A 24364-nucleotide genomic window follows, 5' to 3' on the forward strand; every position below is an offset into this window, starting at 1 on the left:
ATATGCCGTCGCTATATCCAAATTTAACATGTACTCCTACCCCCCCCAAACAACGACCACCTCCTCATCCGAATCATCATCAAACCCAACCTCCTCCTCGTCATCATCAGCATCGCCATCAGTTTCCCGCAACCCCGACTCACCTGAATCTTCCAGCTGGCTCGGATGAAACTTACAGCTCTCCTTATGAACAGTATTGTCATTCTCGAGAATCTGCTGATGGTCCGCTCCGCACTCGTAACAAAACTGGTGCTTGCATTTGACGCCTATGATAAAAAAAAACCCCGGGTCAGTAAAAAACCGCGCAATTTTCGAGTTCTATCCTGTGCAGTAGATGCTGTGACGGTCGCTCCAGGTTTGACCGCAGCCCCAGCAGAATTCGTAGCGGCACTTGATACCTATTGCACCCTTTGCTTAGTGACATTCCGGCGATCTTGTTTGTGGGGGGGGTTGATGGGGGGAGAAGGAGATAGAGGAGAGGCTTGATACAGGAGAGAGTGTGTATTATAAGTACGCACCATAGGAATTGGAGCAGAATAAATGAGTGAAAGAGAAGGAAGCAAATATGGGAAGCAAAAGGTGCAACTTACAAGTCATGTGCGAACTATGCAAATCGTTAGCAATCTCTCCTTCATACACGACAAGAATGGCAGGGTAGAATTAATCGCAACATACCATCCCTCATTCTTTTCAATTGCCCATCCGCATCCTGGGCAAGGCTTTGTTGTTCTCCCAACAGTTTCCCTGCTCATGTCTTCTTCAGCCTTCCTTCTCGCGGCGATTTGTCTTGCCAGTTCGATGGCTTTCCTTGTCCTCTCTCTCTCCTCACGCTCTCTCATTTCTCTCATTTCTCTGACCCTCCTCTCCTCGTCCAACAGGCCCTGTGCCATGGCTCTGTCAGCCTCAAGTTGTGCCTTTTGCGAAGCTGCCCACGCTTCGTTATCAATTTCAAGCTTAGAACGAAAGTTATCGGGGTCAGCAAGTAGCTGATCATACTCGTCGCACGTTAATCCCTGGTGCCATGCGACGTTGTGATGAAAACAGGATCGATGGGTGCAGTGAAGGCAAATAACTATAGGCTGCTCTTGGCCAGATTCATGTATCTGACCAGAGCCGCAGCCGGAGGTGCACCAAAAGAAGTTTTCAGCTTCAGCCATAGCAGCTCGAAGAGCAAGCGTCTCGTATCTAGTCACATGCGTCAGGTTATATGTCCGTGATTATGAAAAGGGGGAGTAAAAAGACGCTGGAATGTGCACCTTTTGAATGTCTCCCCATCAGCGTAGCGCTGGATATCTGTGTAATCTAATAATTCACGGCATTCAGGACATCTAATATCCGTCCAGATCTTGCTTGTCAGGTCAGAACGGATAGACCTCTCTAAGCACTCGAGGCATGCCGTGGGGGCATGTGTGCAAGACGCTGTTGGAGAAAATCGGGGAAAGAGAATGTCTTCCTTGGTATCAGTACATATTGCGCAATCGCGATCACCGCTGTCATGATCCGACGGTATACGTTGATGCGTAACCAGGACAGTAGATGTTCCTGGGTCTTGTTGATATCGTTGTCCGAAGCTAATCAAGACGAAAATTAAGTAAGATATCCCAGCAAAATAGATCCATGAATATTAAACCACGCCAATTTAAGCGAAATGTATGTATGTATGTATGAATGAAAACGACATGCAAGAACCAAAGCCAGAAAAGAAACCACGAATAGAACATGACGACCATAATCGTAAGATGAATCATCCACTATTCCATTCATCTGAGGTGGAAAAGGAACCAGGCATGCGGGGAGTCGAAAGAGGCAGAATTTCGGGGAACCTACCTGAAATCATCAGCTTGATCATCTCCACGTCTACCAGACAGGTCTAGACGGCGCTGATATGCTACCGTCATGGCAGAGTCCTGCTGCTCAAGGAGATCGACGTACGGATTGCTTGTGGCAGGCGTAGAAGAGCCGTTGGAAACAGTGGCCTCGTCTTGGCTACTATTCCGATGTTGAGATTCGTGTCCGTCGCTCAAAAGCTCCACCGAATCAAGGTTAGGCGACGGTGGATTCAGAACGGGATCCTCATCCACGTTCACAGAAACTGGGACCTTCTCTTCTTCTGGGGTTGCAAACTCGTCATCGTCAAATAAGGCAAGATTAATGCGATATCTGAATCCGGTGTCTGGGTTAGCCACTGAAGCTGGTTCGGGCACAGTTGACACTGGAGGAGGCTGATTCGTTGTTGGAGGTAAAGCGACAGCTGGCTCGTCTTCATCATCTTCCTCAAGCTCCTCCTCTTCTGATTCCTCCCTTTCTATCTCATCCTCCGCCTCCTCATCCTCTTCTTCTTCCTCCACCCCTTCCTCCTCCCCTCTCTTAACCGCTGTTGTTGCGTTTTCAGTTTCTTCTTCAGTCTCTTCGTCATCTACCAGCCATATCGAATCGTCATCGTCATCCCCAAAACCACTCATAATAGCAGGGTTCACCATGCCATAGTGCGAATTGGCGGAATGGACAAACATGTTGCTCCGCATTGCTGATGTTTCCACAAACGGCACGAATTTGGTTGTATAAGCGCCTAGTTCAGGCTCTTCCGCCACATCAACCTCCTCCGCGGGCTCCTCAGGGGGAACTTCTTCAAGCGCAGTAGTCTGAACAGCGCTCGTATCGTCTTGTTTGAACCGAAGCTGCAGAGCTTCTTCAGCGGGTATCAGTTCCTCTCCCGGCTCGGATGTATTAGTCGCGGTGTGGTCCTCCGTGGACGATGACGGCGGGTATGAGTCGCTTTGAAAGGGCCAGTCAACGTCGACGGGGGTCACTTGGTCGATGGACTTGTTGTTCTTTCGTCTGCGGAAAGCAGCCTCAGTCCTTTTCTTGATGGACCGTAACATGCTTGTCGCGAAAGGTGTGAGTGTGATTGCGGCCACCCCCTGGTCCAGCTTCTACTTATACAGCGGACATATGCAGGGGAGGGGTGATAGGCGCGATGCAATTATGTGTGTGACTAGACCAGCGATAATGTAGAGTCGATTTGAAGCGAGAAGTTGTTGAAGTTGCAATGCAGTGAAAATGGAAGATAGTTGAAGAAGCTTAATCTACGTTGAAGAGAGAAAAAAGGAAAGAAAGAAAAAGGATAAGAGCAAATGACGGTTGCAGGAGTCACCTTGTAGCTGTAGGGAAACAAAGCTGAGGCCGGGAGACGCCTCGCGATGGATAGCGGAGGCAGACGAGCCCCAGCGCTTCGGTCTAGCGGTTGTCATAGCGCTTCAACAGGCTGCCAGCAGGAACATTCAGCCTACAACACGCTGTAAGTGCGCTAGCGGCTAGTGGCTAGTGCCTTTTGATAAGCTTTCGGAGTGAGGTCATGTCAAGTACAAGTACTTGGCCGAAGACGAGGAGTGCGCCTTACAGGGATCGAGGCGTGTGCATACAAGCACTTCTCACCCCCCCAGGAGAAAGAGGAGAGGAGGAGAGGAGGAGAGGAGGAGAGGAGGAGAGGAGGAGAGGAGGAGAAGAGGAGAGGCAGGCCTTCCGACCATCGGTAGAGACATCGCAGGGCCGTCGGCAATCATATGATTTGTGCGAGGGGAAAAGCTAACGCCATTCAACGTGGCATTGCTTGTACGATCCAGCCGCAAGCACGATGACTCCATGGTGAAACGAGGGCGAGTGGGAGAGGAACAAAGAACAATCTATCCAGACCAGATCACATACGTGGCTCTGCTATTATCCTATCAAAAAAAATGCCGGATGCAAGACATAACCTAGCAGCAGAGCCAAAAATAAAAGAGAGAGTCCGAAAGCCGTGTAAACGCCCACTCACATGCTCCCCCATACATGATGCGTGGTTTCACATCATGCATGTGCCTCGAGTTGCTCCAATCCCACGAAACCGAACCACAAATCCCTGTTATTCTCACATACGATATCCATTAATCCATACTACCTACTCGCTTGTACCGCTACTCCCCAGTAGGTAGTACTCGTAGTTGCTAGATAGTCAGCCCAGCCACCCTTCTGTTTTCTTCCGTGACTTTGGGAAGCATAGGAGAGCGACAAGCGACGAGTCGCCTTCCTCTACAAATTTGTCTTTCTTCTCCTCAGGGCCCCAGGCCACCAGCATCTGTTGCTTGCGCACAATCGACGGGGCCTTGATGGTATCGCGTTGTCCGATCTGGCGGATATACAGGGCGGGGACAACGGTGCACACGTTGAACAAATTCAGATAGAGGTCCTTCTTTGTAGGTCGAGGGTCGAGCTTGGCCATGTTAAAGGCCTTCCTGTTTTGTAGAATGTTTCTGCAGTCGAGCTTCTCGACGTTTTCGACAAACTCTGGCGACAGAGAGAACCGGGAGCCACTCCACGCGATGTACGGCTGGATGTCGAGATAGAAGTGGTGCGTAGATACCTGTATCTTTTCGTAAAGTGCCATGGCGGGCTTGACGCAGTTCTCCTCCATGTTCTGACAAAACCACTGGAACTTGTCCTTTTTGCAAAAGATGCGAAGGATGTCTGCAAGATCCAGCGTCAGGTCTCTGCTACGCCTCGAGCGCACCGTCTTGAACTGCGGCGCACTCATCAAGGCACTGTAGCTCTCGGCAGTCCATGTGCGAACGGCAAACAAGTCTGTTCCAAAGCCATCATGGTTAGTTTTGATATTTCTTCACGCTCATGGGGGTTTACAAGCATCTCACCTCTTTTGGGCTCGACCGAAGTCTGCATCTGCGTCTCAATAAAGCTCACCATCTCAGTGTAGTTCTGTGCAGACCCGTAAAGGACCTTTTGGAAGATGTGATCATTAAGAAATCGCATAATGATGGCGGCAATGATGTCCTCGTCCGTCTCGGGGAAAAAGCAGGCGTGAACCAGATCTGGATGCTTGTGTAAAGCCTTCTTAAACTTGACCACTTCTCCAGACTGCTTTCGAGCACTGGTGGAAAGAGCCTCGATCCCAGCCTCATAATCATCCAACCAGGGCTCCATGAATTTCTGAACCCAATCCTGGACTTGCTCAATGAGGTCATCGTATTGCTATAGATGGTAAGCAGCTGTTGAAGTTGAGTTGGGGGGGAAGAGGCTGATAGATCTTGTTCTATCAATCAATCACTTACCCGTCCTACTTCCTCTGGTGTAAGATCTTTACGGTACGGCTGGAGACTGAAGATGTGCGATTGCGCATCGTTCAACTCATCTCGCAAGAGCTGATTCTCCTCCTTGAGCCTAGTCAGTTCTTGGCCAAGAGAATCTGCATCCTTGACAATCTCCTCCATGTCAGAGTTGAGCAAATGTTTCAAATCTTGTATCTGCTGCATCGCCCTGCTAGCCTCTCTTTCGGCGCTCTCCTTCTCGGCCGTGAGTCTGGCGATGGTATCTTGGAGTTGCCTGAGCTGAATCTGGTCTCGAAGCTCGTCGCGCTGTCCGCTAGAGAGGCGTCGCCGAGGTGTAAAGCTCTCGCTCTCCATGCTATCAAAGCTCTCTGCTGATGCATATAGCGAGCCGGGGATATTAGTCAAGTCAAAGCCGTCGTCAGAGTTGGCGTCGTCGAGAAAAGGAACCGGCACGCTCAGGTTGTACTTCCTCGCGGGGACAAGCTCTGGGTCGATAGGCTCGGTGACTTCGTCTGTGGAAAAGTCAAGCAGGTCTACTTCAACAGCTACGCCGTCTTGCTGTTCCTGGTCATTCCGGGCTTTGTCGTCATTCTTTTCCGTCTCCTTCTTGCTGTCCTTGCTCTTCTCTTCAGTCTCATCCTTGTCGCCAGACTTGGTCGATTTTCTCTCCTTGCGGAGGACCGCATGGCCATTAGATCGGCTTCGCATGTCGTCGAGAGGGATTGTTCCTTGTCCTTTGTCGGGGGACATGGTGGCCTGTGCGGTGCAAAGAGGTGCAATGCGCGCTACCTAGGGATACATCAAAGATGGGACGAAATCGACAGCGTTTAATTCTGGCCAGAGACAGCGCAGAACAGAGAGACGGCTTTCAGACACAAACAAGCAAGGAAATATTTCTAGAGCTCGAGATGCAACGCCAGATCATCCCTCTGGCAGCCCGTGATGGTGGCGCTTGCAGCTCAATATCCACTGATTCAACGGCACGCTTCACAGCCCGGGGCTGAAGCAAGGCAGTCCGTCCGTCTTTTCCCCATAGCGCCTGTCACAAGTATGCCTGGTACAGCGCTCGTACATACCTGCTTGCCAGCTACAGGCATCCAAACGACAATTCATTATCGCTCAACTTGCACGCCCCCTCCTTCATGGCCTTTGATACCAGGATGCAGGGCGAGAAGTGACTAGTGGAATTCAGCCTCACAGTAGCTTGCCGTGGGAGAGAGGGGATGGGGCTTGTCCGCGGCCCGTTTCGGACGCGGGAGGCCGATATTGTCCCTCAGATGCATTGTACAGGTACTAGAGTACAGGCGCTGTTGCTCTGTGTACCTGTGACCAGTCCGTAGAAGTTCGGTTTTCAAGTGAACCGGGCCGTTTTAAACCATCATGTTGGCATACGATAACTTGGTTAAGATTTGGCGAGTAAGAAAAGGCTAATTAGAGTGCGCAACAGAACTCAATCAAGGTGTTTACCTACTTTACATGTGAGTGGTTGCTAACAACGCCATGGCGTACATGTACCTTGGCGTGAGTGTGGCTGATACAGTGCGCAAAAGCCTCACATACACACCGTACAGGTATCATGGGTAGATGGCTAAACCCGCCCTCGAGCTTCGATAGATTGTACATTTCCAAAGACATCAGCCTCGGCCATTTATCACGCCGTATCGAATCAGCCCCATTACAGCTCCCAGAAGGATGGCTGCCGGTGCTGAAACTCCATAATATCTGCCTCCAACATACGCCGTGGCTGTAACCACAACCCACCATGGATCGTCACCCAGGCTTCGCCCAGACTGAAAACCTTCGTCAAGATACCCAACCTGCCAAATTCGATAGACGGCCGTGTAAATCAGTCCAACAGCACCAGCATTCACACCCCTCAAACCGGACTTGACCCATCGTCTATTCCGCAGCGAGCCCCAGACGCCCATTGTGCCGTGAACGAGGGCGATGCCCGGCAAAAACATGCCCACAAAAGCAAGAATCGCTCCAGCAACGGACGAGTTGCCACTGTTTGAGGCAGCCAGAGCTCCCAAGAACACAGCAAAGTTGAAGTTGGGGCCCGGGAACGCCTGAGCAATTGCAAGCCCGATCAGAAAGTCTCGCGGACTGACCCACCCTTCGGCGACGACGTATTCTCGGAGCAACGGGATGACGACGGGTCCACCGCCGAAGATGATTGTACCTGCGAGGTACAGGTTGGCAAACAGGCGGAAGAGGAGAGGAGGTTCGGGTAAAACGCTCCGCAAGACCATGGCGGCAATGAAGGTAGCAAAAAAGGCTGCTATAATGGCCGTTCCGACTTTCCAAGAAAAGTTCAAACGATATTCCTGCGGGATGATCCTAGGCTCGGATTCGGCTCCAGAGAGCCTTTGTTCGCTCGGTCGGTCCTCGTCTTGAACATGACCCGAGACGGCGGCCCCCGATGAAGGGCCGGCTGAAGAAGAGTGGCGCAGAGCTTGCACAGGCTCTTTACCTTTGAAGGTATCAAGCTCTATGTCTGTTCCTGAATTCACAGTCCCTTCTTCGACAGCGGTTGTATCTTTCTTCCTCCTGCTTAACAAGGCTACCGTCGCCTTGATAGGTTTATGCAGCCAGCGGTAGTCATGGACAACTGCGGCAACACCGCTGAGAAACATGAGCAAGGGGAAGTACCAAAGAGCGTTATAAAGCATGCCAGCAGCACCACTCAGAAACACCAAAGTCCTGGTGAGGTTGTCCGTGACGGTACTCTTTGAAAGTTGTACAGCTGCGAGGGCAATGATACCAACAGTAGCCGCATTGAGTCCCGATAAGAGGGCATAAACGGCACGGGGAAGAGCCGATCCAATGTTGGAAACACCGATAGCAAGGCCAAACATGCCCAGCGCTCCGGGGAGACTACCGAGGTGAGTTTCAAGGCTTACCGCTAATTGCTCTTATACGACCTTACCTCCATATGAGAAAGCCAAATACGGCGCCGAAGAATCCATCGTGAATCAAGTTGATGCAGTATAGCATCTTGGTGCTTCCCGGCCCGCATAGTGCCTGAGCGATGCCAAAGAGTTCCTGATACTAGAATTGGACAGTTGGATGAGCATGGAAACTCCCAGGGGAATAGAATAAACGAACCAATTGCTCATCTATCCACTTCAACTTGGTAACAAACTTGTCATGCCACTGTATACACGTTAGAATGGCTCACTTCCATTCTCTTTTGCCTGGGTGTTCCTAACAATCTTGAAGTGAACCGGCGGCCCGCCAAATGCGGTGAAACCGAGATGCCATTCGGCCGCCAGGAGCTCGACAGCTCGCTGGCCGTACCGGCTAAGGGTATATTCCCAGCTTGACACGCCCATCGGAGAGGAGAGGGGAGGGATTGTGTTGATTCAGAGTTTCGCCATACTTTTTTATTTTCTGTTTCTTAAAACTCTTTTTGCAGTAGATCTGCCCCGTACTAGATACGTGTGCTAATTTCCAAGAAGCTCTAGCGCTCGCACAGTGACATTCCCATATTGGCCGCTTGAGTCACAGTTGACATGTCCCTGGCCACCACGTGCTCGTCGATTGGTATTGCGGAATTTTTCCAAAGTTTGTCCACTGATACCCAATTATATAAGCAATAATTGGCCAACCTTGGTTATATACACTTCCGCCGACCAACTCATCAGAACTCTACCAAGAACAATAGAACGAGTTTCGGTTCTTTTAACACCAGTGGCCGCCGAGATACCGCCGCATCGTCAGATCTATCATTAATACTATGAAACTTCAAAGCTTCGGAAGCTTTCCGAATGAACAACTTACAGACTGTTGTCAGCACATGCCTGTCAATAACACGATGAACTTGAAGGTTATAATGAATCCTGCCTGCTAGCAAGGTTGTGTCTCGACGTGCACTGTACCAGCCACATTGCGCCACCAGACCTTATCAAGATGCCGTCAATCTCCGAGATGCACCACCATGTACTCGAATGTTACATCCTCTGCACGTTTGATGTGTCTCAGCGGCAAAAGACGGTCTGCTGGCAGCCAGACAATATTATGCAGTATCCAATTCCACCATGTAGTCTATTCAGTCCACTTTGCAGCCCCCATCCATACAACACTCAGCGGTGTCCAAAAGCGGTTGCTGCGTCCATGGATTGGTCTCAAAACAGCCAATATTGACGTGTTTCGATACGACAAGTGCCGCAGCGCTCAAGCTCCAGTTAGAGCTCGCCCCAAGTCCACTAAATCCCTCCATGCCACCCGTTGCAGGCGCTACTCTGGAGGCCCTGCAGCGCTCGTCCAGTGAACGGCCACGCTGGGCGGCGCCATCCGACCACTAACAACCACTGTAACCCCCCGCTCTTCTAGAAGCACCCCCCATCTCCCTTGGTCCATCACGTCTTCCCCTCACCACCAACTCTGTGCTTCGCGACAAGGACAAGGCAGACTTCCGCCTCACTTTCTGCTCCGCCATGCCATCGTCCGTATTGGTACATGTCCTGACGCCATGCAGACTCCAAGTACCGCTACCGACCGGCTACAATGACGAGACCTGCCAGGCATCAGCCCCACCCAGCTGAATGCTGTCTGGAGGCTCAAGGCAACACGCGCTCGGGCTTCTGTGGGCGTTTGGGCATGGGCTGCCGTTTGCTGTCTATCAACGCGCATCATATATTGCTGAGGTGAAGCAGCGCTTAACACATTGACATCCATACAACTATCGCCTCTCTGTGCCTATCCGCGGCTGCGACAGGTGGTCAGCTGCACCTCTTAAACAAAGCTCCAGGGAACTTGTTCCTTTCCACCAGCTTCACTTATACGCTGCATTCTTTGTTCCTTTTGTGCTCCGATAACGTCTTGGCCCTCTGCCCTCTTCCCTCTGCCTTCTGTCATTTGTCTTTGGCAAACGCCGTGGCTCTCCAATCACTTGCTAGCTCGGCCTGACAGGCACAAATAGATATAGAGAACCAACAGGCCGCCAGCCCATCCTTTGAACTCTCCCTTCATTTACATCCTCTTGTGAATCTTTTCCCTCCTTCTCCGCCCACTCCCCCATTCCCTGTCTGGCACACTCAGCATGGATTTCGATAAGCTTTCCATCACTGATCGCAAGATCATCGTGGGCATCGACTTTGGCACCACGTACTCTGGTGTCGCGTGGGCAGAGACTCAGCGGCCGGACAGACGGACGGCAATCACCACTTGGCCCATCAATAGGACGACCCGTGAGGGTGAGTCTTCGGACAAGGTGCCTACCAAGCTTCGCTATGCCAAGGACGAAGTTCAGTGGGGGTTCTCCATCCCCATTACCGCCCCTCAAGAAGAAGTGATTGAGTGGTTCAAGCTGTAAGTCGTCGCCATTTCTCATATACGCTAGCGGGTGCCTTGAGCTGACATCTTGTCAACAGCGACCTGGATCCATCTCTGAAGAACATTGGCCAGGCCGTTGCTAGTGATGGTGCTCGCGGAGGCAGAGATGCTGATAAGCTTGTCACTGATTATCTGACTGCTCTTACCGACCATCTCCTCTATACTCTGCGCGAGAAGCTTGGTGAGAGCGTCGTCAAAAGCACCCCGCTGGAATTCATCATCACCGTGCCAGCCATTTGGAGCGACCTCGCCAAGGACAAGACCAAAAAGGCCTGTCAAAAGGCCGTTCAGTCCCTGCCCTTGGCACCTGGCTCGTCCAAAACCCTCATCCATCTCGTCTCTGAACCCGAAGCTGCAGCCATATATGCCCTGCATGGATTGGATCCCCACGGCCTCAAGATTGGCGACACCGTTGTCGTCGTCGATGCAGGCGGTGGCACTGTCGATCTCATTTCCTACACCATTACTGGGCTGAAGCCCATTCTCCAGGTCCAAGAGGCCGCTCCTGGCTCTGGCGCTCTCTGTGGCTCGACCTTCCTCAATATGCGCTTTGCCAAGTTTCTCAAGGCAAAGCTAGGCAAGGAAGAAGGCTTTGACGAGGAGGTTCTCGCTGAGGCTATGGAGGTTTTTGAAAAGAAAGTCAAGCGTCAGTTTACTCTTGCCGCTCAGCCGGATGAGACATACACAATCCCCGTCGGCGGCCTGTCCAACAACAAGGCTCTTGGAATCACTCGTGGACGATATGCTCTCAAAGCCTCCGACTTGAACACTATATTCGAACCCGTGGTTCTAGAAGTTATCAAGCTCGTCAAGGACCAGATCACCGTTAGTAACGTGCCTATCCGTGCCGTGCTCCTGGTCGGCGGCTTTGGTGCCTCCAACTATCTCAAGGAGCGCCTCAGAAATGCTGTCGACAAGTCTATCCAGATCATGCAGCCCCCGAATGCCTGGCAAGCCGTCGTGCAGGGTGCCGTCATGAAGGGACTTGCCAACAGCGCACCAGATACTCTCACCATGGTCAAAGTGCAAAACCGCAAGGCGAGAAAGCACTACGGCACAGAGTGGCGGACCAAGTTCGATGAACGGGTTCACGGCCATATTTCAGATAAGAAGAGCTGGAGCGGTATGGAGGGCTATTATAAGGTAAACGCCATGGAATGGTTCATTCGCAAGGTATGTATTCACCAATCCTTCCTTCAACACGCAAGCTAACGTAGACGGATAAGGGCGATGCCGTCTCTGAGAATGAACCTTACATCACGTCCTTCGTCTGGACGGGCCTTGTGGCACATGGTCGTATTCGTAAGATGCGTATGACGATCTACTGCGACCAATCGTCCGAAGAGGCCCCCATTGACAGGAACGCAAATGTGCAAGTCCTGGCCCACGTTGAGGCCGACGTGAGCCATATCCCCGAGCATCTGCTCAACCGTCGCCAGGGCAAAGACGGACAGATGTACTATGAGCTCAGTTGCAAGATTGAGGCTGTCTATCTCTCCGCCTCGACTACATACACGCTCTTGTACAACAGTATGTGATTTTCCGTTTCCCGCTTCGTTTACAGAGCTAGCTAACCATGAAATGTAGATCAGCGGTATGATACGGTTACTTGCGAATACGTCTAAGTGACCTTGATGGAGCAGTCTTTCTCCTTTTTTTTTTCTCTCTCACATGGTATTTATTTGGAGTATGGTCAACTCGGGATATTAGCGAAACAATCTGTACATAGAATTACCCTAGGGCAGGATGAGGTCACGGTCAACAAACCACTCTAGCAGATATCAAATTGAATCTGATACAAAGGATGGAATTATATTTAATACACGCGAAGTGTCTACACTTTTTCGCGGAAAACGTTTATATGCCCCCTTCTCACCAGATACAAACACGTAACAGAGAAAAGGCGAGCGAGTTTATCGACAGCAACATACAGGCAGATATCATCAGAGTAAAAACAAGAAGAAGAAAAAAGGAAAAAAGGAAACTAGTAACACACAAAGGACATATAGAAACAAGCAAAGCCACTTCATCAATGCAGCCTAGCTCTCGCAATAAACAACAGTGCCGAGATATATGAGGCAGGAAAAAAAAACAGACAGCAAAATTAAAAAAGAAAAAAAGAATTTTCGAGGAAAGGAAAGCGGCGGCCTATGCGCAGTGTGGCCAAAGTGGTATCCAGAACAACCCGGCCATAAAAGAAAAAAAAAAGAGGAGGTATAAAGGAAATAAACGGATAGAAAGGCGAGAGAATCAAAGAGATGTATACAGTGAGAGTGCGGCAGAATCCAGAAGCCTCCTTTTTGTGAATATTATAAAAAAGGAAAATGTGGCCAGCAAAGAGAGGTATCGACGTATCCCGAGCCGATTATTATCTTCCCTCCCGGGATGGTATAGACAGTTGCGAAAAAGAGAGAGAGATCCTGCACGCCCCATGTATGTATTCCGTCACGGTTGCCGCCCGCCTCTGTGTATGTTTATTCGTGTTTGTATGTTGTTGTGTTTATTTGCTTGTCTTCTTAATGAAAACCGAGGCATTGAAAGGGTGGTCGCTTGGACGCTTCCCCTCAGCATTCATGAAGCTACTCGCCTCTGCACTTCATGTAGCTCTGCCGTTGCCGTCGTGTTGTTGGCGGTAATATGTGTATGTGTGTACGTGGGTGGGTATATGCGTAATTTGTGTGATATATATCCAGAGCAGAAGAGCAGTGGTTTATTGTTCCTCATCGAGGCTTCCCATTGCGCCTCCAGCCTTGTTATGCTTCATGCCAAGTTTAAGCAGGCTGAACCTCTTCCTCACGCTCTGTTTCTTCTTGGTTTCAGGCTCATCCATAGATGGTCGGTCTTTGGTTAGCATATCCAGGCTCACCCTGCCGACTGAGCCACCTCGCTTCTCTCTACCAGTGTCTTGGTGGGCATTATCAATGCTCTGAGTTTGGGACAGGTTGTGGGGAGCATTGTCCTTGCTGAGGCCGCGCACATGTGCCTTCGTATCGCCTGCGTTGCCGTTGGCTTGATCGGTGGTCTCGCTGCCATCTAATTCCTTCTTTCGGCCTCCCAAGAAACTCAACCGCGCGCCACGTTGCCGGGGAGTGATTTGCCGAATTACCGTTGCTTCCTCAGCTTTCACCCCGTTCACCGGAACAGCTATGCTTGTCCACTGCGGGCCCTTATCGCCGCCTGGTGTTGATCCTCTCCATGTAGGGGACGGCGTTGAAACAGGTTGCAGCACTGGCTGCCGGGGTGCGAATAAAACAATTTCCGGTGCAAAGGTTGCCTCAAAATCTAACTTGGTGTCAGCTGCCTGTCTTTCATCACATAATTCACTAAAGGGTGTTACTTACAGCCTTGAAGCTCCGAATATCTCCGGGAAATGGCTTCGTTCTTGTTCCGTGAAAAGAGTGTCAAGCATCTCTTGAGCATCATGGCATGATCCACCAGAGTCATTTTGATTGCAGTTTCTTGGGGATCAAGTTCGACCTCGTCATCTCCTTCCTCATCATCATCCCCATCTGTGTCCTCTTCGCTACTTGTTCGTTCGGGGAGCAGTTTGCGGTACTGGACAACGCTATTCTCAGAAACTGGACTGACAGAAACGTTGACAGCTTCAATTAGCTGCTGAGCAACCAAGTCATCGCCGTCAGCTAATCGGCGTTCCAGTGTGGTCATCTCCTGTGTCTTTCTAGAAATGCGTTCCAAGGCGGTTTCCTGGGCAGTAAGCCTAACTTCGCGAGTTTCGATGATCTCACTCCGGCGCAGGAGGGTGGGGAAAGGCTCAGCAGCCGTGAAAACCAATTTCTCTGCGTAATGCTCTTGCACTGGTCCAGAAGTGTTCCTCTTGGTTGTCACGGAGAAGACTTGAGGATGGGAAGATAGTAAAAAGTCCCGGACTATATGCGGTACCCGAACTCTTTGGTAAACTTGATGGGAGAGGTCTCGGTGTGGCGTAAGAGCCGAAACAACCAAAAACTGGCCTTCCATCTCATCAACGTCACCGCCGGTGATAATCTGGGCCGATGGATATTGCTCTTGCATGCGGTCTGTGAAGGCCGAGGCACGTTCAGATGGCGATCCCTCATATACAAACTCCTTGTCCCGCACAGAAGTAGGGAATCCAAGACCCTTGAAGACCACTCTGTAGTATTTTGGTGTAATTTTTTCGCTCTTCGAGATGCTCTCGTATATCGTTGCGATCGCCCGTCCAGTTCTGGCTAGCTTGGCAAAATCGTACACGTTGGTTTCATACTGAACCTGGAGCTCCTTATACGCAGTCAGAGCGTTGCTCCAAGATTCTCCATCCTCGAAATGCTTGATCATCTCGAAATAGATTCTCTCTTTGCGCTCAAATGGAGACTGCGCTGGAAACTGCGGTTCAGCCAGTGCTGGAACATGTCCAATCGGGTCCCATTCATAGAGATCCGCATGAAGGCGAAGCGCTAGACCAGCCTCTGTGTGATTCCTAGACTCGGCCTGCAACTTCGCCAGCTGGTGGACATAACGAATGAAAATGTCCTCCTTCTGCATGTCACGCAGGAACTCCATGAGTCGAAGTCGGTTAATAATGTTAGAGGCTTCACCGCTACCATCACCACCACTGTGCACGGCCACTAGCAAATCGAGGAACTCATCCAAGGTACCAACAAGCTCACGCACAGCCGCGTAGAGAGGCTCTTCTGCAACCTCTGAGAGAGGCTGGAACCGTTCAAGCAGTTCTGCGATAAACAGTTTCTGGAGGATGCTCTCTGTGAGCGGGTTCGATTTGAAGTAAGTGTCCAATGAGTCAATGAGTTCTGTCTGAATCACAGATAGGTCCTCACTCAAGGTCCACTCGCTCACAATCATGGTCTGTAGAACTTCAACCGCCATCCTACGGAGGCCTTCGTGGACACTCAAACAGAGCTCTACGATAGGGCCAACCAGAGTTGGGACGTATTGTACTTGGTATCCACCAATATTGCTGAGTCCGTACTTTTCACGCTCCTCAGATGTAGTTTCCCAGCCGATAGCCTCCCACATCCTTCGTAAAAGATCAGCTCCGTGCTCCCGTACATCACCAGCAATCTTCCACACTGCTCTTCTCTTCTGCTCGGGGAATGTCTCCAGAGCAAGTGAGGAGCTTCCCACAAGCTTCAATAGTGTTGTGAAGAACAGCTTCCAAAGCTCGGTATTGAACGATTCTGCTTCATCAGGATCGGGTAGACAAGATTCTAGAAGAATACTAGCCAGGTACTGCAAGATCCGCATCGTCGACTTGTGGTGATAGATGAGCACACTTAGCCATCCATTCGGGAATGCTTCGCCAGTCAAAATACTCATTTGTACTTTGAGCAGATTCTCCAAAAGGGTTGTCAAGTCATCCTCAGAAGCTAGTTCCAGTTGCATGCCCGAAGGTGAGTTCGCTAGGGCAGACAGCACCGCAGACAATTCAGCTAGAGATTCATCAAAGGATATCTCTTCAGCTATGGGCTTTGTAGGGAAGGGATATGATGAAGGAAACAAAAGCGAGAGCTTGTTTCTAGGTTTCTGCGGGGAAGCGAGAATCGCTAGGTACGAATCGACAATGTTGGGGATATGATCAGGGATTTCTGGGCCCAGATGTTCGATCTGACTAGCGAGGATAGAACAACACAATCGAATTTGCTCTCGCCACTGATCATTGACCTCTTCAGTATGACCCCAGTGAGGAGAGATCCATCGCACAGTGTTGGCACTAAGCGCAGACTTCTGCTCCGGATGAGCAAATATATCTAGCTTAGAATAGTTGATAATAAGGCACAGCTTGTAAATGATAAGCTTGCCCTTGACCTCTTTGCACGAATCCATGAAATCAATGGCAATGTGCAGAATCTCTTCCGTCGTCAAGAGACCTGTCAGCTCTGGCAGCCAAGTGTGGAAGTGCTGCACCGCCAGCGTTTGACTACCAACAAGTGCTGGTGCCGAGTTTCGCATCATTGCGTCAAGTGCTTTGAAAATGCTTCGGAGGCTCCTAGTAAACCCCTGGGTAGAGGATTTGATTCCTATCCCCGCTTCCTTTACTTTTTGTTGACCTCGGGATTGCGTGATGAATTTCAGAATGTGTCTGACGACTTTAAAAGTCGCGCGCAGCTTGCGAGCTGTCTCGGGCTCCGTGGGACGTTTGAGAAGCCGGGTGAAAGACCGTATCAGACAAGGGGTAGCAAAGGGATAGTTGAACTGGGTTTCCGCATAATGGTCAACCAAGGGACTCAGGTTGAATCGTCGATCGTGTACGATTCCAAGTACCCTAACCATGGCCGTAAACACTAAGTCTTCATACTCGTCATTCCCAGAGTGCTCCACAAGGATTCCAAAGAGCCCATCTAGCACATCGCTGAGGAGTTTCACGACCTCAATCTCCGAGACAAAGATAATCTGTCTCAGAATAGCGGGGATTTCGTCCTTGGGCAAATCTTTCCATTTCAAAAGCCCAAGGATAACTCTGTCCTGAGAAAACTTTGTGCTGCAAAGGTAGGTATCAACCAGCATCACAGCAAGCGGCCCAGTGACCTCAACTGACCCATCTTTGCCTCGCGGTGCCCAAGGAACGGAAAGATATCCACCTTTACCCGAGGGGCCTGCCTGCGCAGTGGAGGTGAACTCGTCTATTTTATAGAGCAAAAGTCCATGGGGCCCGTCACGAATGAAGGCTTGGCCCTCCCATAGGGGCATATGCGCAACGGCAAATGGTGGGTTTGGCATATCCGACAAGAACATGACCACGTGGGCATTCATTACGTCGCTTGGCTGCAGCGACAAGCGGAGCGTCTGATTCCAAGCCTCGCCTCTTTCCACAGCACAAGACTTAAACGTGGTCAGCGCCTCGGTATTGGAAGATGTAAAGATGCATCTCTCAAATCGTTCACCAGAGGACTGGCGAATCTCTAGAGTAAGCTGCAAGTTCGATCCGTTGACTGTGCTGGGCAGATTTATTGCACTGCCTGCATATCTCGAAATGAGATGTTGCTTTGCCAGGGCGGCAATGTTGAGCGTGAGATATATGTCTGATCTTGACTTGGTTGGTGCGGCAGCAAAGCCGATTCTGCTCGTCTTTGAGACACCAGACAAGATGGTGGGTGTGGCCTTGATCAGCCCATCCGCGTCCGGATGATGGAATTTCCTAAGAGAAACCTGTAGCCGCTCGCCGCTCCTTGACTTTTCATATTGGCCGGAAGTACTGGTGATCAGCTCCCGAATCAAGGGATCAAACTCTTCGGCAGCTTCCCTATCGGTCTGGGAGTAGCCGAGCGACGGCGACCAGATGTTGACGACCTGCTCAACCTCTTCTGTTTGCTTCATGATGGAATTGAGCTTCAGAACTCCAACGCCAACGGTACGCTCAACAATCTGTCCTGATTCATGAAGACTCGCTGCCGAAGTACTTTTGGATCCGGCAGTACTTGGCGGATGGCTGCTCCCGTCTTGGCTGTCCAGACGAGTCGTAGAAGGTCTCCCCTCCTGCTGCTCGGATACGGAATCCATTTTGTTCATTGCGTTTCCTCGGGAAAAGGCCGTTCGCCCGCTTTTACTCCCCCACATCATGCTTCTCCTAGAAGCCTTTCCTGAGCTTGCTGGCGGCGTTTTTACGTTTTCTCTCGTAAAACTGCTGTCGGTACCAGATCGAGATAAAGGTTGGGGAATAAAGATGTGCTGTGATGCCAACACCTTCACAACAAGGTACAGCTCGGAGTCAGCGGACGGGGCATCGCCAATGTCATGAGCGGAGAGATCCATGAACAGCGTTTTGGTGCTTGCGCTTTGTGCAAGACCGCTGATTGAGCCGCCAGCGGGGATCTCAATGCTGAAACACTCGGAGAGGTTGGATCCCTTTGCATATTGCGGTTTGCTGACAAGGTAGGCCACAATCGTTGTCTCCTCGGTGGAGCTTCCCGCAAAGCCTTTGACGTCCAGCAAGATGTGATTCAAACTCGCCTGCTCGACTGTGGTTTGGGGAGGCTCGTCTAGCAGGCTCATAACCGACTGGAGCTTGGTAACGTCGACAACAGAGTCATCTGCTGTCAGAACTCTGCCGCGCGCTGCCGGATCTCGCACAACCACCTCACCACCACACAGCTTGTTGACTGTGACGAGGTCCCAGACCGTCTTCTCTCGCAGTCGCTCGTATTCGTGCGCGGTAAGAACATTGTAGAGAAACTGCTGGCGGTGGAGATTCAAGGAGTTCACGAGCTGTGATAATTTTTCAAGCTTTGCATACTGTCGGGAAAGGAGCAGTTCGTGTAGGTATTTGGAGTGCCATTCTCGCAAGCAGGACGCGATTTCATCAACCAGTGGCTCATCTACCGAGGTTGGCGTCTCGTCACCAATCTTGAGCATCGGAACAGGCGCTGGGGGCCGAGGCGCATTGGGATCTCTGCGAACCGGGACTGAGAGGTTCTTAGCCGCGTCGCCTGTGAGGTCTCGCAAAGTCTTCTTCCACTGGCTCGAATCCGCCGTCCTGTCCTGGCCTTTGGACTCTATGCCACTCTTGGCAGAATCGCTACCGGGGCGATCATCAATGCCGCTATCGCTCGCAAAATCTTCATCGTGTCGTTCATCTGTTTCGCCAAGCAGCTCTCGAACCTCCACACAGCTTCTCGGGAAGATGCCGCTGAAGACGCGAGCTTCCAGCGTCTGTCCCTTGACCGATGTCAGACCAGCAAGCAGACTGGGAGGCGCCACGAGGTAGCCGCGCAGCCAGTGGCCGTCCGGCGTCTCTTCGATTATATAAAGCTCATCGCCAATTTCGAGCGGCAGATCGGCCGGGCTCGCGGCTGTGAAAGGGTAGGTCGCGACGGCGAAGGCGATCCGGGGGAGAGGCTGCCAGGGCATTGAAGCTCAGGGTGTTGGCCTCTGGCGAGAATTCTGTTCGATTGGGCCAGGCAGAAGCGACTATTATCTCGTCGTATGCAGCGGCTTGCTGATTGGCAAGGCTTGACGAAGTAATGCGCTGATGGATGGAAGTTGCGAACGCATCAAGCTCCAACCTTGAACGCGGTGGTGCGGATATCTCGTAACGCCTATGCTGTTATTTCTTAGCCACGGACAAGGTTTTCTGACCAGCGGCGCGACCTCGAGTAAGAGAACAGAATTCGAAGCCGATAGAATTTTTTCTGCAAAACTTACGATGTGTGAAGCTTGTTTGCAAAGCGCCGGTTGGCTGACGACTGGCCGTTCGAGAACCCCTGAGCAAACACGACCAAATTATGCACGCCAGTGGGAAGAGATAGCGATCCGATAGCGCAATTAAAGCATCCGCCCAAGCTGATCAACATGCAAGCTGTGTATTGCAATGCCAAGATGCACGGAGCCTTCCAAGGCTCGCCCGAAAAAAAAAAACGAAACTGTGACACAAAACCTCAAACAAGAAAAATAAATTATGACAGATGCAGCGAGGGGAAATTTCTGGCCCACGATATCATGTCTCTGAAATCAGCAGCATGTCTCTCCTCAACAGCGGCATGGGCTCTTTCTGGCCGCTATACCCGGTACCAACCGTCGGGCGTTTTAGTGCTGCAGCCCCGCCGCACTGGCCGCTAGGAATCAGCGGTGGACTCCCTGTACGGGGGAGCTTGTACGGGGTCGTGGCCAGTGGAGAGGGAGTCTGAACCCTCTAAGGCCGCCGACAGGGGTTGCTGCCAGGGGACGGTTTTGTACCTGCTTCATCCACTGGGCAATACGCGCATGTAAGCACTCTCGTCACCACGATGAACACACCTCTGCAGCCCAACCTTGAACGAACCGCTTGCCACCTCCTGTCCCAAAGCGGCGCAACTTGGTGGCCTGTGCGACGATTCGGACCAAATAGGCAGTGACATGAATTTTTAGGCAAAGTGTGTGGTCTCGTTATCACACGCCAGCGCTGCACCATGCAGGAGGCGACGTCGCAGCGGCATCAGCGGGCTTAATCTCTCTCTGTCTCGCTCTTGATGGATCCATGGACATGGACCATTTTTGCTTGGGCAAGCTATTGTAACATACACGTACTCCGTACCACTATTGCTACTAGGTATCTAGCACCGTTCGACACAGATCAGGACGCGACAGGTCTTGCAATGAACAATCACTGGCCGTGCTACATAAAGCTTTGACGCCCACCTTGCACACAGAGACGGATATGCACACGTGGTTCTTAGTGCCTGTATCATGCTCATCTGCCAACTTGTTCTCATCAGGCCGATCTCCTAGGTGTTTGGGGGTTTCATCTCCATCGAGCCACTTTGCCGGGAATTCGAGTCTCCCCTTCTATACCCGTAATATTCGAAGCCACTCCGTGCTCCGTAGATCTCTTGATCTGTTACCCCTGACCCATGTTGGCAATCAAACCCGTCGCTTATCGATTATGTACAATGCACTATTACGGAGTATGTACATACGAAGTACGGAGTACAGGCACGGAGTACGTGTAATTGATTGAACCAGGTGTGCTCAGACCGTTTGCTGAGAAATGTTTCTTGTTTCATTGATAGGTAGTCATGCTACCCGAGAGCCTAACAATGGCAATGTTGCGGTAGATGGGCCCAAGTCTTTGGGCGCCTGAGGCGTTGATTTCCATTCATAAGCTGGTATTGTTAATACCTTCCGGTAGTTTATATATACTAGGTAGGTATGTGTCTGAACGTCCCAGGTGTTATTTGCACGTACCTGCGTGTATTTTCGTGGGAGACCTGAGGTCATCTATTTCCGTCGCGTTATGTTTCACATGGCTATAGCCTGACCATACGGCTCCGCAGGTTCAGGTGAAGATATACAATTACTCTTTAAATAGCGTCAAGGTTAATAGAATACACTTGGTAACAATAGAGATTTCTAATGAGTTGGAGTGAATAAGTAGATGTTAGTGCATGTTACGGAAAGGTCAGCATATTTGTACCTGGACACAAGTTACAGATGGGCAATGCTAACAATAGAGATTAAAGGGCTATCCAGCACCCCAGCGACTAATAGGAGTTCCACACATCGTAACAACGCATAATGAAGATCTCTTATCACCGTTACTTAAGTAAATAAATAGGTAGTCCCGAGTTTCTAAGTGCTTCCCGTTTATAGTAACAGTAAGATTTTGATACCGAATCCAGTTCAGTATCCATACAGCATTGAACTTCGATAATACAGATGCAGTGTAACATTCTGTACGGAGTCGCACCCTGCCGCCCACATTCGGTACTACCCGCATCAATGCTCTGACTGCATAAGCTCTGCTACCGATGGGCTTCCTTGGCCCAGCTACGGCTGAAGAATACATGAACCCGTCTGGGCTTTAAAGTCGTATTTTGATCCTTGATAGCGTCACTGGTATTCATCATACATGTATTCAACAAGACGGCGGCATGTGGAATGGAAAGGTGCATTTTCTCATTGTAGTTAGCGGCACTCAGCTAAGCATACCTCTGCGCGCGCCCTGTGTGGCGGCAATGCGCCCTATTTCAAGCCTACCTTACCTGCATTACAGACTGTGACAACAATCTTCGATGTCCGGTTTGTTTTGCAGTATGACTCAAAACAATACAAAGGCCACGTGCATGCGGTTCGCAGCATGAATGCCAAAAAGTTTACTGTACATAGACCCGCAACTTCATAAAGGCTTGGCCACCTGTATTTCCTCTCAGCGAATTTTTCTTCCTCATACAAAGCCGGGGTTGAAAAGTTGCAAAGCTGCACAACAAATGTCCATGCCGCATATATAGTCTTCGCCCCACCAGACAAGAATATCAAACTGCCGCCTCATCGTCCACGAGAAAGCAGCAATCATGGGAACTCCTTTCGTCAGCCTTCTCGAGCCTAGCAAGCTCGAGGGGTTCCAGCTTGGCGTTCCTCGAGACACGCTGCCCTCGACAATCCCCAGAACGTTCCTTGATGCCATGGAGGTTCGCGAGGAAGTCTTCGTGAAGGAACAGGGCGTCCCCCAGGAAAACGAATTTGATGTCGATGACCCGCGATCTTGCCATTGGGTCATTTATGTCAGCGTCAACAAGACAGAGGTGCCCGAGATTCGGAATGAAGAAGGAAACGTCGTGCGGCCGCGCAAGAGTTCTACCCGAAGCACTCCCGTGGGCACCATTCGCATGGTTCCCTTCCCACATGAGCCTCATCCAAAGCCGGGTGGAGATTACTGGGACGGAGTTCTGAAAGGTGAAGCAAATGATGCTAACAGCCACGATATCCCGTCATCACGCCCGTTTGTTCAAGACCGGCCGACGACCTTTCATGACGGCAAGGAACCATACATCAAGCTTGGAAGACTGGCCGTGGTAAAGGACTATCGAGGCTACCGCTTTGCAGGCCAGCTTGTGAAGAATGCACTCGACTGGATCAAGGCAAACCCGTCCTTCTTTGACCCCAGTATCCGAGAGTTGGGACTCGAGCAGTTGGGAGCGTCGACAGAAGCCCAGGCGCCGCAATGGCGAGGCCTCGTTTGCGTCCACGCACAGGAGCAAGTTGCCAAGGCATGGGCGAAATGGGGGTTTGAAATTGACGAGGGCATGGGGAAATGGTGGGAAGAAGGCATCCCCCATGTGGGAATGTTTCTGCGTCTAGACATTGGCCAAAAGGATATCCGGATTTGAGCATTACGGCTAGCAACCAAGTGGTGGCGAGGAGCAAGTAGGACCGCACGTCATCTTCATCGAGAGCATTACCTACCTATGGAATTGGGACAGACAGAGCACAGTTCAAGATTAAAAGAAGCCTCGCACTTAACGACGTAATAACTTTTTTTCCTTATTTGATGCCCCATGTTGCACTTTTGTTTTGGTCTCTCTCTTATAATCACAGATAAGAAAAATATGGTAAATTAGAGACACAAAAGGCATGATTCATAACAGCCCCTTTTTGAGCCCAGCTTTTTATTCAGACTCTAGGAGCCATCTGAGATAAATCCATGTCCGCGTTCCCAGACCCGAACGCAAAATGCAATTCTGAAAAATGCCTGATCCACGCCAAAAGCCACACTCCATCCAGCCAGGTAACCCACCGCACAACCTTTATCGGTTGCTCTTGGCGACACGCTCCAACTCGTCCTTCTTCTTGATAGCGTATGAGTTGCTGCTGCCCTTGGCGGCGTTGATCAGCTCCTCAGCCAAGCACTCAGCAATGGACTTGACGTTTCGGAAAGCAGCCTCACGGGCACCGGTGGTGAGCAGGGCAATGGCCTGGTTGACTCTCCTCAGGGGGGAGACATCGACGGCCTGACGACGGACGGTACCGGCAGAGCCAATTCGGGTAGAGTCTTCACGGGGACCGCAGTTGACAATGGCGTCAACGGCAACCTGGATGGGGTTCTGGTCGGTCATGAGGTGAATCTGTAGTGAGGAATGGGTGTTAGCCAGAAATTCTCAACGTCTTTCTTCCCCTTGAAGAATCACGTCTTCCTCCTCTCCTGCTAGGGTCGCGTCAAAATACGTACGATCTCGAAGGCGTGAGCGACGATGCGGACAGCCATCAGCTTCTTGCCGTTGTTGCGGCCGTGCATCATGAGCGAGTTGGTCAACCGCTCAATGATAGGGCAGTTGGCCTTGCGGAATCGCTTGACGGCATATCGGCCAGCAGAGTGGGTGACGTAGACGGGGTTTCGCAGGGAAATGTAGTCGCTGTTTGATCAATCCATCAGCACAAAAGAGCTCCTCCAATGTTTTTGGCGAAAATATCATATTTTTCCAATCTCGCGATTTCGACGTACGTCAGAGAGATGTCGCGGACCTCGACATCGTAGTCCCACTTGTTGAAGAGCTTGACGTTGCCGACCTCCTTGACAACATCCTTGGGGAGGGCGTCGGTAACGACGGAGTTCTCGATCTCGATTTCACCACCGTCAGACATCTTGGCTATTTGCAGTCGAATATTCCGGTGCTGGGCGGGACTGCGGTTAGTGTTGCGGATTGTCGAGATGTGATTTTTCAAGAGGTTAAAGGCGGGCTTGG

The 24364-nt window shown here is 50.9% G+C and overlaps 7 protein-coding genes across 7 annotated transcripts; 2 read left to right on the forward strand and 5 right to left on the reverse strand.

Annotated features, from left to right (window-relative positions):
- Positions 1-36: 36 nt before the first annotated feature.
- Positions 37-3084, reverse strand: TRIVIDRAFT_80053 (uncharacterized protein; the record flags this gene model as incomplete). Its single annotated transcript, XM_014094207.1, has 6 exons — positions 37-143; positions 177-266; positions 591-604; positions 676-1185; positions 1257-1571; positions 1828-3084. The coding sequence occupies 6 exons, from the start codon at positions 2880-2882 to the stop codon at positions 37-39; spliced, it is 2091 nt and encodes a 696-aa protein (XP_013949682.1).
- A 952-nt stretch (positions 3085-4036) lies between these two features.
- On the reverse strand, positions 4037-5381 carry TRIVIDRAFT_2683 (uncharacterized protein; the record flags this gene model as incomplete). Its single annotated transcript, XM_014093932.1, has 3 exons — positions 4037-4617; positions 4686-5022; positions 5103-5381. Coding segments are annotated over 3 exons (1197 nt in total), but the record flags the coding sequence as incomplete, so codon positions are not given.
- Positions 5382-6532: 1151 nt separating this feature from the next.
- On the reverse strand, positions 6533-8434 carry TRIVIDRAFT_175150 (uncharacterized protein; the record flags this gene model as incomplete). Its single annotated transcript, XM_014094208.1, has 5 exons — positions 6533-7564; positions 7628-7976; positions 8029-8150; positions 8208-8255; positions 8312-8434. The coding sequence occupies 5 exons, from the start codon at positions 8432-8434 to the stop codon at positions 6734-6736; spliced, it is 1473 nt and encodes a 490-aa protein (XP_013949683.1).
- Positions 8435-10132: 1698 nt separating this feature from the next.
- On the forward strand, positions 10133-12250 carry TRIVIDRAFT_82586 (uncharacterized protein; the record flags this gene model as incomplete). The annotated part of the gene is made up of 4 exons (XM_014094209.1): positions 10133-10412; positions 10475-11609; positions 11663-11966; positions 12024-12250. 4 exons carry the CDS (start codon positions 10144-10146, stop codon positions 12059-12061), a joined length of 1746 nt encoding a protein of 581 aa, XP_013949684.1.
- Positions 12251-13146: 896 nt separating this feature from the next.
- Positions 13147-19277, reverse strand: TRIVIDRAFT_56413 (uncharacterized protein; the record flags this gene model as incomplete). The annotated part of the gene is made up of 3 exons (XM_014094210.1): positions 13147-13277; positions 13335-13718; positions 13778-19277. The coding sequence occupies 3 exons, from the start codon at positions 19275-19277 to the stop codon at positions 13147-13149; spliced, it is 6015 nt and encodes a 2004-aa protein (XP_013949685.1).
- Positions 19278-22195: 2918 nt separating this feature from the next.
- Positions 22196-23011, forward strand: TRIVIDRAFT_38151 (uncharacterized protein; the record flags this gene model as incomplete). The annotated part of the gene is made up of 1 exon (XM_014094211.1): positions 22196-23011. One exon carries the CDS (start codon positions 22196-22198, stop codon positions 23009-23011), a length of 816 nt encoding a protein of 271 aa, XP_013949686.1.
- Positions 23012-23142: 131 nt separating this feature from the next.
- On the reverse strand, positions 23143-24359 carry TRIVIDRAFT_74544 (uncharacterized protein; the record flags this gene model as incomplete). Its single annotated transcript, XM_014094212.1, has 3 exons — positions 23143-23746; positions 23851-24034; positions 24124-24359. 3 exons carry the CDS (start codon positions 24261-24263, stop codon positions 23429-23431), a joined length of 642 nt encoding a protein of 213 aa, XP_013949687.1.
- Between the last annotated feature and the right edge of the window lie 5 nt (positions 24360-24364).

Source organism: Trichoderma virens (assembly GCF_000170995.1).
Source record: "Trichoderma virens Gv29-8 chromosome Unknown TRIVIscaffold_92, whole genome shotgun sequence".
Lineage (NCBI taxonomy): Eukaryota > Fungi > Ascomycota > Sordariomycetes > Hypocreales > Hypocreaceae > Trichoderma > Trichoderma virens.